A 12752-nucleotide genomic window follows, 5' to 3' on the forward strand; every position below is an offset into this window, starting at 1 on the left:
TGAAAACAAAAATAAAGCAGCTTTTATTTAGAAGGTAAATAAATCAATCCTAGCAATTTGTTAGTAATTGGGTCCTTTCCAATCATTATTAACCAGCCAGAACAGCCAATCGGGAGGTGGCACAGTCACAGTACTCGAGTGTCGGTGCAGATTAAGGTCTTTGCTAGCAGATGCCAAATGAACACCAAAGCACTGGTTTCTCATTAGGTAAGACTGACAAATTGACACAAATCAGGTTAATAAAGGAACTTACTTGGTTCTGAGCTAAAACATCAGGATTGCATTAATGGGCACTTTTAAAGATTAAACTTTTCCCCCAATCTGTGCCTGGCAAGACATTTGATTAGGAGAAAGAAGAGTGAGAGATACAGAAGTGCCAGAGCACAACACGAGCTGAGCTACTGCTTGTGACAACACCGTCCCAGCCCTTCCAGACAGCCGCACTTCCTCTCGGCCAAGTCACAGCCAACCTCGCCTCGGCAGCAAAGCGTACGCAGTGCGGGGCCCGGGCTGCGAGCTAAGAAATGCTTTGCTGAAACAAGCACATTTTAATCCTAGTGCTGAAATGGCACCAAAAACAAGGAAAAAAAAAAAGGATTTATTCTATTAATTAAGTCTGCCAGGCAGCGAAACCAGCTCTTTGAAAGTGTATATAAATAGGTATTTGGCCCTCCCTCTAACGCGCAGTAGTAGCAGGATTAAAGGATAACAGTTACCAGCCTAGGCACCAAACACTGGAAGTACAGCCCAGTTTCTTCTCACTGCTACGCTACAGGATGTTATTGCTCACGTGAAAGCCTGCATTGTTCAGAATTACTTTGAGAACTGGTTCCCTGAAACAAAAGCCCCAAAAAACAAAAGCCCCAAAACAAACAGGACAGACACAAGGTTTGTTTCCACTACTGTCTCAGTGTACTTTATTCTCCTGCTGTCTACAGCTGAACAGCCACACAGGACAGAAACAGGTAGCACTGAGGAATGATCAGATTTCTTCCCTCCACGCCCCCTCTCCAACTTCAGGAATGGCTTATTTATTTTTATTTTTTTTAAAGGAAATCCCACCCCACCTCAAGAAACAAAATAAAAAGAAAAGGCATTACTAGAAATGTGACCCAGGCCACTCCCTAGTCTGTGTTCAGGAGCTGGTTGGCTCGCCCAGTTAACAGAGCTTTTCCTCTCAAAACGCCTGGGATTTTTTTTTATTATTATTTTTGTACACTGGTTCAAAGGTCGGCACTTCGACTGCATTCTGAACCCAGCACTGAAAGGCACATATCTGATACCCTGTACAAGAGCTATTATGGATGCTGCAGTGCAGATGGGCAACAAAAGTGGACTCCATTGTAATGGATCCTAGGATCAGACTGGGAAAAGGAAATTGGGGAATAAAGCAGATTTCTACCTGCTTAAAAGAAAAAAAAAATACTGGCTAAGGTTTTCTACTCTCCCTCCCACAAACAGCTTTTAAAAATGCCCATGTTAAACTGCAGATTCAAATGCTGGTAGTATCAACAGCTGCATTAATAAAAATGAAATGAAAAAATAGTCTCAAACCCTGCACCTTCTCCATTTTTCTTGGCTTATTGCTGACAATCTAGGATAAGCAAGGGACTATTCCTCAAAAGAAAAATGTCTCGTTTAAGAGGAAACGAGAGATTCTGATCCTTCATGTGAAAATAGAGAGCTGCATGATTAGGGAAGCAGTAAACAGCCAATTCATTTCAGAGTTGCCCATCAGACTGTTACTACTCTATTAAAAAATTGTTAATGGGTTCCCCTTTTACTGGAAAAACCAAGAATACAAAAAGGAATTAGTGGGGAATGTTTGACACCATTTTATTAATCTTCAACTGCAGTGGAAAAATATAACCTTTTACAAGTGCCGTCTTGTGTAAGCTCAAGTCAGTATATATATATTTTATATAAATTTCTTTTTTCCTTTTTTTGTTTTTGAAGTGCAGCAAGAGACCAATACCACATTAAATTTGATCAAATAAAGAGCACAAAAGGCCAAGCAGTTTCCAAATGGCATTTTATCAGATTTTTGTTTGAACATTGAATTTATCCTCATTTTGCAATCCAAAATATTACCTGAAGTTTTATTTTGTTTTTCAACTCTTTGGCACAATTTTTGTGGGTGTTCAGGCTGCTACAGTACAAGTCAGGAGAGATCTTTCCCTTTGCGTTCTCACTGCCAATTCGGAGCACTTACGTTTATATTTTTGTTTTTTAAGCCTGAAATCGTTTGACAATTTATTTCTATTCCCTCTAACGCAAGAGTTTTTTCCCCCATTTCTACATTCACAGTTGAACAATATTAAGGAAGGAAAGGCGCTTTGATGAAACAAGATCATGAAAAGCGTCACTCAGAACGGGAGCTCTGAACATTCGTCAGTGTTTCCCTAAAATAAAAAAGCCCTAAAGAGCGACTTTCCTTTTTTTCCTCTTTTCTTTTTTACATCTCTTATGCTGCATCAGTAGACTGAACTTCGGTTAGTTTATGAAATGCAACAGCTAACCCTTTTTTGGGAAAAGATAAACTGCAATGACTTGAAGTTGAGAATGTGGATACCGCCTCATTCACACACACTCACTCTTAGACTGAAAATCCTTCACCCCTCCTTTATCCCATGCACCGACAGCATCGTGTGGCAAAGGTTACAGAAGGCAGGCTGGAGACCCAGGCTCCATCTCTCTCCAGCAGCCAAAGCCAGACCTCAGACAAAGAGCACCGCAGTTGAACCTAGTTTCCTCTCTCCCAAACCAGCCATTCCATTCTGCGCTGGCCAAGACAGAAAAGCTAGTCCTAGTCTGCCGGAAGAAGAGACTGCTTATTACTTTAATAGAAATCGGTCGTTCCCTCTTCCTGAAGATGGCTGATGCCAAGTTTTCTACGCAAGTCAGTGCTCAGCTCACTAACAGCGCTGCTGCTGTTGCTGTGGCGGGATTTTCAATGTGGTGTGTTTCAAGCCTCACTCACTCATCCTCTCATTCCCAAACATTCAGCATCCGTGCACACTCCTCACTTCCGGGTTTTTTCAAAAGATTGGAGATTTCCAGTGGGGGTCTCAGGTGTCATCCCAATGGTAACAGATCTGCAAGCAAAAAGGGTCAATCAAACAAAAAACCCATAAAAATCCACACTCAGGAGATAAGAAAAAACTAACAGTAAGAGGAAAAAGTAACTTTACATGACTAAAGGAAAAACAACAGGGATAATAAGGGAATTGTTCTCATAGCGTGACAAAGCTGGAACAGTCTTAATCTCCTGAAGGCAGATATGCTACAATGCCTGCTTTCTACAATCTGCTGCTTTTAAAAGACGCTGACATGACCAGGGTAAAGACTTCAGTAATACTGCACTCGGAGCAGTTCAGCATTGTCCTAGGCTGGCAAGTACGGCGCATTTCACAATGCACGAAGCCTTCAAGTCTGTATCTCATCTTGGAAAAGTCAAGGAGTTCACTGTGCTTCTCAATGTTTGCATTTGTTCTGATATACAAGCCTGCAGATGGGGCTTGTTTACAGAAAGATAAATTTAAAAAACAACCTTCTATTGAAGAAAGCTTTTGTGAAGTGTCTTTCAGACTTAGGAGTTTAGCCAATTTCATAATCATGCAACATGAAAAGGAGGTGGGTGGAATCCCTTACCAAGCTTGATTCTTCAGTTTTCTCAGTTCTTTAGTCGCCCAGGTAGCGAGGGTTTTTGTTTTGTTCGTCTTGGATCTTCTTCCTTCAGTTAGCAGTTCATGTATCATGGGTCTAGCTTCTACTAATTTCAGTACATCTTTTCCAAATGCTGTACACAAATCCCTGGAGAAGAGAAAGAGAGGCTTTTGAGGCTGAGTGCCACAAACAGATGTGCCAGTGCCAGTACCAGTTTGATCAGCTCTTGCTAGCAAAAGGAAATCTGACTCACAACTAATGTCCTTTTCAAAATGCTGCATATGGTCACTAATTTCAACAGCAGGAGAGCTGAACAGTTTTCCTCAAATTGTGACTAACTGGAGACATTCAATCTCCCATTCAAAGACTGTCCTCCCTGAATCCAGCAGAAAAGATAAAAAAGACAAACCAAACACCAGACCTGAGCTCCTCCACATCCAAGGAACTGAGGTTTTGGGTTTTTCTTTTTTTCTTTCTTTCTTTTTTTTTTTTTCTTTAAAAAAACCACTCAGGTCATCTTTGAAAATCCAAGATCTGGAATTTCTGTAACATTCACACAGCTTTCATTTGTACCTACAGGTTTTCTCCATCAGTTAACGGACCTCACCTGCATTAACCACTGAGTACTGTCCTTCACTTTCACTTTACACCTTGGTTTAAGTGTCTAACTGCGGACTGTAAAAATCCAGAACTGATGTTAAATACTTTGGACAGCCGGAAAACTGCAACTTGGAATATTCAGGCTATTGTACAAAAACTTCTAGCTGATGACTGCTGATAATTTTAAGATATGTTTAGGGTGCTTACCCTATCAGTCCAGCAGCACATGCCACTACTCCATCTGTGTGATCCTCATCTCCAGCAATGTGGTCAATGAAAGACAGAATAAATTCTACTCTGGGCTGCACCAACATCACATCCGCTGTAAGAAAACAACTTTATTATAGCAGAGTGAAACACAGCTCACATTTAATCATCTGCCCTTTTAGAAGGGCTTCCAGTATTCTCCCAGACGGTCAGAATTCGATCCCAGAAGAGCTCTCCAAGCTAGGGGAGGAAAGTCTGCCAGAGGCAAGAGGAACTAGAGTGAAGAGTTCTAAACTCATTCCCTACTCATGGGAGTTAAAGTATTTACTCCCACGCAAAAAAGGAATCTACACAAGAATATTCCTATGAATGAGACAAGTAACTCTCATGAAACAACTTGTTCAGGGAGTTTTTCCTATCTCCATTTAGCATTTCAGCCATGGTTAACAACACAGCAGGACAGAATACTCACGATGCACGTTTTCTTGGTCTCCCTTCAATCCTTGGATGATGCCAGTGTAAGCTTCCAGACAGCCTTCCCTCAACTCATTCAGGTAATCCACCATATCATAGTCAGACTAGAAAGGCAAAAGGAAAACATGCTTTCGTAACGTCCTTGATGAAGTATGCTTTACTTGTTTACAGTTTTAATGAAAGAACTGCAAAGTGCAGTGTTGGCTCACCTTATCAACCTGTGCTTGGGAGGCCTGCTGGAGAGTATTCAATACAACATCTAGGTATTTTTTAAACTCTCCTCCAATGGCAAGGGCGATATCACCAAACACTGAAAGAATCTGAGGCTTCACAGACCTATGAACATTTTCATTCTGGAAGAGATTTCAGCACCATTAAGTTTAGCTGCACTTTTTAAAAGGGGAAAAGCTAATAAATTAGGACACTTGAAATTTCAACCCTCATTCTCAATAAATTTGGATTCAATTCAAATGGTAAGCAGTATAGTTGTCAAACATGAGCTCTTCAGAGCATGCCTAACACTTTTGCTTCTCCCACCTCCCACTTTCTTCTCAGTATGCAAGCCAACTGTTACTAGCTGGCTAATGAGAAGGTAAACACTCACCCCCAAGTTCTCCAAGAGCAGCTGCATAACCTCATCACAGAAAGGCAAGATGTTGGATTGCAGGGCTCTACACAAGTCGCCAACCAGGCCCACTGCAGCCAGACAAACCTGCAAATAGAACAGCAGGTAAAACACCCACCCAGTGAGTCAGCCTTCCACATCCTATGGGGAAGCTTTAGCTTATTAGAACACTAAGTAGTGGTGAGAGGCTGTAGCCATTAGAATCACCAAGTAGTGACCCTCATGTAACAGCTGGTGAGTCTGTGCTTTGTTAACCATTTCAGCTGGAAGCTGCAAAGAAGATCTGGACAAGTTTACCCAAGAGGCAGAGCAAGAGTGCCAGACAGCAGAGTGACAGGTACTTGGACTGAACAATTGCTACCAAATTCGGCAGCCAGGTGTTCTAAATATCAGCCCCACAGCAAGTACCATGACTTCACACACTAATGGAAATTCACAGCCAGTGGCAACCTCTCTCCTCATCAAGGCCAACTAATATGCAGCCACTGTGAAAACGCAGGTGTCAAGTCAATAAAGGCCTTCTGCTGAATTAAGTATAAGGGAGTCTATATTTGTGCATGCAGACAGTAATTAGAGAAAAATCTATGGGGCTCCAATTCTAGTTTCATCACCAGAAGCTGTGGTATTTTACAGATGCACACCTGCTGAACTCAGCATCTGGGAGCAGATGAGAATTTAGAGATTTTGAACAAAAGGCTGCCTGATTTGACCTCTACCTGGTACTCAGCATAGTTCTTCAGTCCAATGCCAAGGAACGGTTTGAAGGCATCCATGTACTTCAGAAACTCTCCACCTAAGACTGTGCACAGAAAACACTCTGGTTAGAGAAAAAAAATTCTAGCCTACACCACTTTTTCCTCAAATTCTACAAGACAGAAACCCACCATCACACTCCTCCCAAAACCAGTACCTGCATGTTCCACAGAAACACAGCAGATTGATTCTCCACTAGATTTTACACAAAAATTGAGCATCAGTGAAATAGGTCCATCTGGACTAAAACAAAATTCAGAAGAGCTCAATTCCTTGCAGGCCTTTGAAGATAAAAAACACCACACCCCCTCCTGTGCTCAGAAAGCATGTTGAGAGCTTCCTCACTGAGCAGACCGATCAGAGTGACAGGAACGCCGTGGCACACTTCAGACAAAGTTCTGCACTTTACGTTCAGCGCTTTGGGAATGGGAGCACCATTACATCACTTTACACCAGTTAAAAATTCTTAATTCTTTTCACATTGTTTTTCAGCTGTAAAGCCTTCCTTTTGGAAACAGCTGCTCAATCTCTTCACTTCAGTGCAGTTCAAGTAGAGCACTCTTAGGATGCTTATAGAGTAAAATATTTCCTTTATATTATGCGGCTACTCTTCCTGGCCACTATCTTCCCCCACTCATTTAAATTACTACTATCATGCATGCAAACTTATCTATCCAAAGTGGAAAGGCCTTTAATCATAAAGGATATGCTTTCATTTTGACTTGCTAGTTAACCTGGCAGTGATCCTACCCAATTCTCTCATTCACTTTGCAGGTATCCCACTCAATCCCACTAAACATTTTCTAGAGCAGTCATAAGCTGTTCTCCAGAGAAGGGAGCCTGTCAGAGTCACAAACTTGTCCTCCAAAACATTTTAATCTGGAGCAGCCCCTTCAGACAATAAAAGGATAAAGCTAACTCTGTTGCACCTCTAGGCTGTTGTGAGTTCTCAGAGCAATTAGGCATGTACCTCTTTGCTAGGAATAGGTCTCATCACCTGGAGAACAGATCCTGAACAAGCTAGGTATGCCAACAGCCTCAGAAACATAGAGAAAAATTCCTATGACCCTCATTACAAACTGATCTCTCTCAAGACCCACTTCCAACTCATGCATGTTTTTTTACTAGAAATAAGCAGGGGGCAGGGCAGGAGGGAGGTTAGACAATGAGATTACTACATACAGACTTTCAACAGCACCTTAACTTTCACATTCACATATGGGGTATTTGACAACACAATGCATTCCTAGAGCTCGAGATCATGCCACAGCCAGCATGTTCTAAATATGAATCATGAAGCTCAAACTGCCTGGAATGCCGCAACGCAAATTTTATTTTGCTTCACAAATTCTAACTCATTCTAATGCTGATCTTCGCCACCCATTTCTTTTAAGCAAGAACAATGAATATTAATTAACCATTGACAAAACTCTACAAAACGGAAATGGGTCACAGGCAGCACCAAGTATGAATCATTAAGATAATATTAGATCTGCACAGTGACAGCATGAAGAGATGAAGTTCCCATTGTGCTAGGCACTGTACAAAGTTGCACTAGTTACTTTTCCGTCAGAATTTGCATTGCAGCAAATACAGAAACAAACAGAAAAAAAGCGCCATTCATTCAAGAAACAGTCAAACGTAATCAGCTACTCTCAGGGCTTCATAGATCAATGTGGTGAGCTGTGTGGTCAAAACCATACCTCAAGCAAAACCAAGAACTAAATGTTTTTTTGCCATATAGTCAAACGAGAATGAAGCAAACCAGCTCTGTCCCCCACACAACCACCATACTCTGCTGCACTGAAATACTGACCTTCTACCAGGGTGCTGACTGCCATCAGGGCATCCTCCTGCACACCCCCGGAGCCAGCTGTGCTCTGGAACATCCTCAGCAGAGATGCCATCACCACATCAGAGATCTGCAAAGCATCTTGGTGCTGGACTTTCCGGAGAACGTTCTAGTGGGGAAAGGGGAAAGAGGCTGTAATCGTTTCCATATACGCTAGGCTGAATCATTCCTTTACATGTTCTATGTTAGCTCTGAATGCTCATGACCACCTCAGGCTGCTAAAAAGGAAGATAACTGCTTTGAACTCTATTGCGGCAAAAATATGCTTTGTCAGTGCAAGTGCAAAGGCCTATTCATTTTAGCTACACTCAATTTTCCAGCTACAGAACAAGCAGAATTTACCTTTCCTGCTGCATAGGCTGTTCTCTGGGCATTCCATTTGTAGCTGGCATTAAATGAGACCAGCCCAAATCTGGCCCTATAACAAAGCCCATTTTCCACTGTAACAATGTGAAGGCAATCTCTTATTGTCAATTATAGATCACATCTAAGCTTTGCTTCTATGCCATGCAATTAAATTTTAAAAGTAAGTTTACACAAATTATCTAACACTGAGGTGTTTGTAAAACAATTCTGATATCTAGAGAGCAGAGGCAGCCTTACGTACAAACCGAACAACCCGGTGAGCACACGTGTGCTGTGTTACACAGCATACCACATTTAGCAGGAGGACCAAGGAAACATTCTAGGTAAACACCTAAACTTAATTTATGCTCTGCTCACCCTACACAATTCTGACAGTCTCTTTCAGCATGTGGAGTACAGAACACAGCTTTGATGTATCCTTATTTAAAATAAATTTGCATTTCCTATGAAAAGAGAAAGACAGATCCCTTAACCTGAAGGGGAAAATAATTATTTCAAGTCTGATTCTTTAAACTGAGTCATTTCAAAGAGATTGACTTTGACTGATTAAATAATAGGCCTTGATTTTCTCATCCTTTTAAGCATTAGATTTTTTTTTCTCCTGTTGTATGTTTAAGGATACTTTCAGCAGGAAAGAACTATGCAACAAAATAATACATTTGACTACATAACACTGAAAAAATCCCTCTGCTAATTTTTCAGTTAGTGGTATTAAGTATCTGCTGCAGCTACTGTAAATACTTAGGGTTCTGATTTTGTGATAGTGAAGCAAGGTATCTTTGCAAATTAAAACTAGCAATTTAATTCCATCTGTGCTACTGGCACTACACTTCCCACAAGTGCAAAGAGATGACCTGAAAGAGATCAGTGATCACATTGTGCCAAAAGGAGAGATCCTAGATACTGAAGTCTCCTTTTTAAAACCCAACATAAAGACAGATTATTTCTATCCAGCCATTATTTGAAAACTTACCCTAAAAATTGCAGAGAATAAAAGTATCAGTTAGCACTACTGGCTTTTAAACAAGAAGGATTAAAGTTAGTGATTCAAAGCAACTTGGAGACAATGCCCAGGAGACCTTCTAACCTCGTTTGGAAGATGGGAAGCTAAAACTGATTGACAATAGAAACAGGTTGTTACCCACAGCTGAGGAAAAGGTTCTGTTTCCTAGACTAATAGAAATGAAAAAAGTGATGAACTCCAGCTAAGAGATAACATAACCAAAAAAAGGAATAAATCTGAGTAGAGATGGATATTCAGTAATTCAGCTTTTATTTCAGATTACATGAGTACTCTATTACACCCGCAGAAGAAAATCCTACTTTTTTCTGTGAGCAAGCTGCATATAGATGCAGCACTAACACAGCTCTATCTATTATACGTTTTTAAAGTAGTGCCCTATAACTTTAACAAGCCAGGCATAACAGTACAGTCACACCACTTTTTCTGCAGTATTAGCAGGAAAGCTTCAATATCAAATATCATGCGATTTTAGAAAGATTGCCTGATGGGTTTCCTGAGTAGTTTGGAAAAAAGAGTGGCTGTTTTCAGTGGACTTTGTAAGAGCAGGCAAGAAACTAAAGTGGGCAAATGCTTCAAGTCACATGGGCTGTTCATTACCAGATGTTTAATTTCAAGGACACTTAGTGCATTTTAATTAGTGCCATTTTAAATAAGAACACCAACCACAAGAGGCAGATGAACAAATTAAAGCTATTGTGGAGTTTTTTTTGCTTGTGCCAACCAAAGCAATTGTTCAATCTTCAGCCAACATAACAATCAATCTGAAAGTGTATACTGTCTTTAACATGCCACACTAAGTTACTCCAATTTTGTAAGGTGTACTCTACTGGAAGAGCTGAAGCCTTTCAAACCTTATCACCTCCCACACATCAACTTGGACACAAGATCTGATTTCATCATTCAGATTTCAACACCAGAACCAAGTCCGCATTCTCTGGGGTGTAGAAACTTCTCTAAACTGCCTCTTTTCCATAACCACAAAGTAAAGAAGAGGAACTTACCTGTAGAGTAGCGCAAAGCAGAGACTGAAGATCATTGAACTGGATTCTGTCTGAAGTGCTCTGGATATGAGACTGAAAAAGAAAGAAACTCAAATATAAAAAGACTTGATCACTGTCCATGCAAAACCAGCAAATTTTAACAGTGCTATGAGCTTCAGAAAAGCAATTTTAACTACATGTTTGATCTTTTAAGATAAAGGTACTGTCCAGAAGCTTAATATATTTACCTATGTTTACATAAAAAATACATGATGCTATAATATATACAATCTGCAACAAAACTCATTTTTCTATGCCAGATGAAGCCACAGCACAACAGCAACATTAGACCTATTATTTCCCTTAAACCCCTCACCATAATGGGGGTATGGCTCAGGTTTACCTACCTCCATCTGCAGCACTTGCTGAAGTCGTTCCATAATGACCAAAGTTGTCTTCTGGACAGCAGGGTAACAGTCCTTGGCACTGTTCTTCACTATTTCCATCAGAGCTTCATATGCAGAACTCCTCAAGTTATTCTGGTGTCCATCAGGCCTATCACAGAAGGAATTTATTTTCAGCTCTCAGTGCTCAGGCTTGCTTAGAAACAGCGCTTTTTTAGTAAATCAGTAACTGCTAAATTGTAGTGTTGTGACAAGCTGAATCATTTGTATTCTCGTATTACAGACTTCAAAGTAAATGAAATTGGTGAAGTCACTTTTGAGACATTTTTCATTCACTACTAAGAATGATTTCCAACATCTCTAGTCACAGAGAGCAAGGACAGGAATAGAAAAAGCTTGAAGCTCACATACCCTAGTGTGCCATTACCCTAACCTGGAAGAAGGGATCTCAAGAGGTGAGCAGCTTACATTATTACCTCACATCCCTCCGAGACATCATTGAGAATGTTAAATCTGAAATACAGATAGCCAAGATCTATGCTGAGATGACTGGTGTGCTTCCTAGCCTTGAGCTAGACACTACACTTCTAGTTTGAAGTAAACCAGACAGCAAGAGGGTTTAGACTTTGAACTGTTTAGACAGTGACACCATTTAAAAAAGTAGTCCTGCAGCTGAAGGCTTCAACTGAAGACTGAACTGATCCAAGCATTGAACCCTGAGCTGTCAAGACTCCTTATGTGACCTTGAAGGCAGATTATGAGTTCAACATTACCCTTTTTATTTATGCATCTGCAGAACTGAGAAAATATTTGTCTTGTCTATTTATATTTCAGCTCAGTTGAGAAAAGGACACTATCTAGCCTAACTAGGTCCCCATCTCTTCTGGGAGTACCTGGCACTAATGTAAATGTAATAACACTACAGCAACAACTACAGTATAAAATAGTCACAGTAAAAGGAACCATATGACACACACAGATTTCCAATTATGTCTTGCTGCAATCCCGTTATTCAATGGCCTTCTAGCCAACCTTGAAAAGAGTCGTAAATACCGTACAAAGATCTGCATGTCTGATACTGTACTGCAAAACTTCAAAGTAAAGCACAGAAAAAAACATTTGGAGAAAACCCCAGGCTTACTAAAAACAGGTATGGACAAAACACTGAGAAATTATTCTGTGTGAACAGCTTTCCTCCTGGGGAATCAGCATTTTGTATTCCAACCAATGCCAAAAAGCCCAATTCTGATAAAACACCATTCAGATCTAAGCTACATGAGAAAGACAACCAACGATCTGAAATAATAAAAGTATCTTTGTACAGCTTAAACCAACTTATTTAATGTTACCTATCTGTGGTCTCCAGAAGTTTCTGAACTATAAGCTCAAATGAGGAGGATAAGCAGTAGGTTGCTGGCTCTTCCTGATCATCAGCTACATCTGCAGCTTCATAAGCAGCTTCAGCAAGACTAGAGAAGGCCTGAAATAGAGAACAACCATTTCTAGTGAGTTTACCATCACAAGTCAAGAAACATATTCCATATCTTAATCATCCCAAGAATAGATTAGCAGAATGGCATTCAATTTCCAAACGGAAATGGTTTGTTGGTAGAGAAAAACACATGCCATTCCTTACAGCCCATTAGAAACCAGACTTCCCCTATATTTGGAGCTCAAGTAAGATGTTTTTATTCTTAAAAGAAAAAAAGAAAGCCACACAGGTGCAGGATTAACTGCTCTCTTCACAAACAGGTATTTACTTAGTGCACTGAACCTTTGCAAAACAGTGGTGAAAGTGTTA

The 12752-nt window shown here is 40.4% G+C and overlaps 1 protein-coding gene across 2 annotated transcripts in view; it reads right to left on the reverse strand.

Annotated features, from left to right (window-relative positions):
• The window catches only part of KPNB1 (karyopherin subunit beta 1), a 28110-nt gene continuing 15358 nt past the window's right edge, over positions 1 to 12752 (reverse strand). The window contains exons 12-22 of one of the 2 annotated variants that reach the window (XM_064524661.1): positions 12301 to 12431; positions 10955 to 11102; positions 10569 to 10640; positions 8142 to 8286; positions 6289 to 6371; positions 5552 to 5659; positions 5157 to 5300; positions 4946 to 5051; positions 4474 to 4588; positions 3652 to 3813; positions 1 to 3095 (exon numbers count right to left, since the gene is read on the reverse strand). In XM_064524661.1, coding sequence (XP_064380731.1) covers position 3095; positions 3652 to 3813; positions 4474 to 4588; positions 4946 to 5051; positions 5157 to 5300; positions 5552 to 5659; positions 6289 to 6371; positions 8142 to 8286; positions 10569 to 10640; positions 10955 to 11102; positions 12301 to 12431 — 1215 coding nt within the window. In that variant the 3' untranslated portion in view covers positions 1 to 3094. Of the gene's footprint in view, positions 3096 to 3647; positions 3814 to 4473; positions 4589 to 4945; positions 5052 to 5156; positions 5301 to 5551; positions 5660 to 6288; positions 6372 to 8141; positions 8287 to 10568; positions 10641 to 10954; positions 11103 to 12300; positions 12432 to 12752 lie in introns of those variants that run through there. The other variant, XM_064524660.1, reaches the window with a different exon arrangement.

This window comes from Dromaius novaehollandiae, chromosome 22 (genome assembly GCF_036370855.1).
Source record: "Dromaius novaehollandiae isolate bDroNov1 chromosome 22, bDroNov1.hap1, whole genome shotgun sequence".
Lineage (NCBI taxonomy): Eukaryota > Metazoa > Chordata > Aves > Casuariiformes > Dromaiidae > Dromaius > Dromaius novaehollandiae.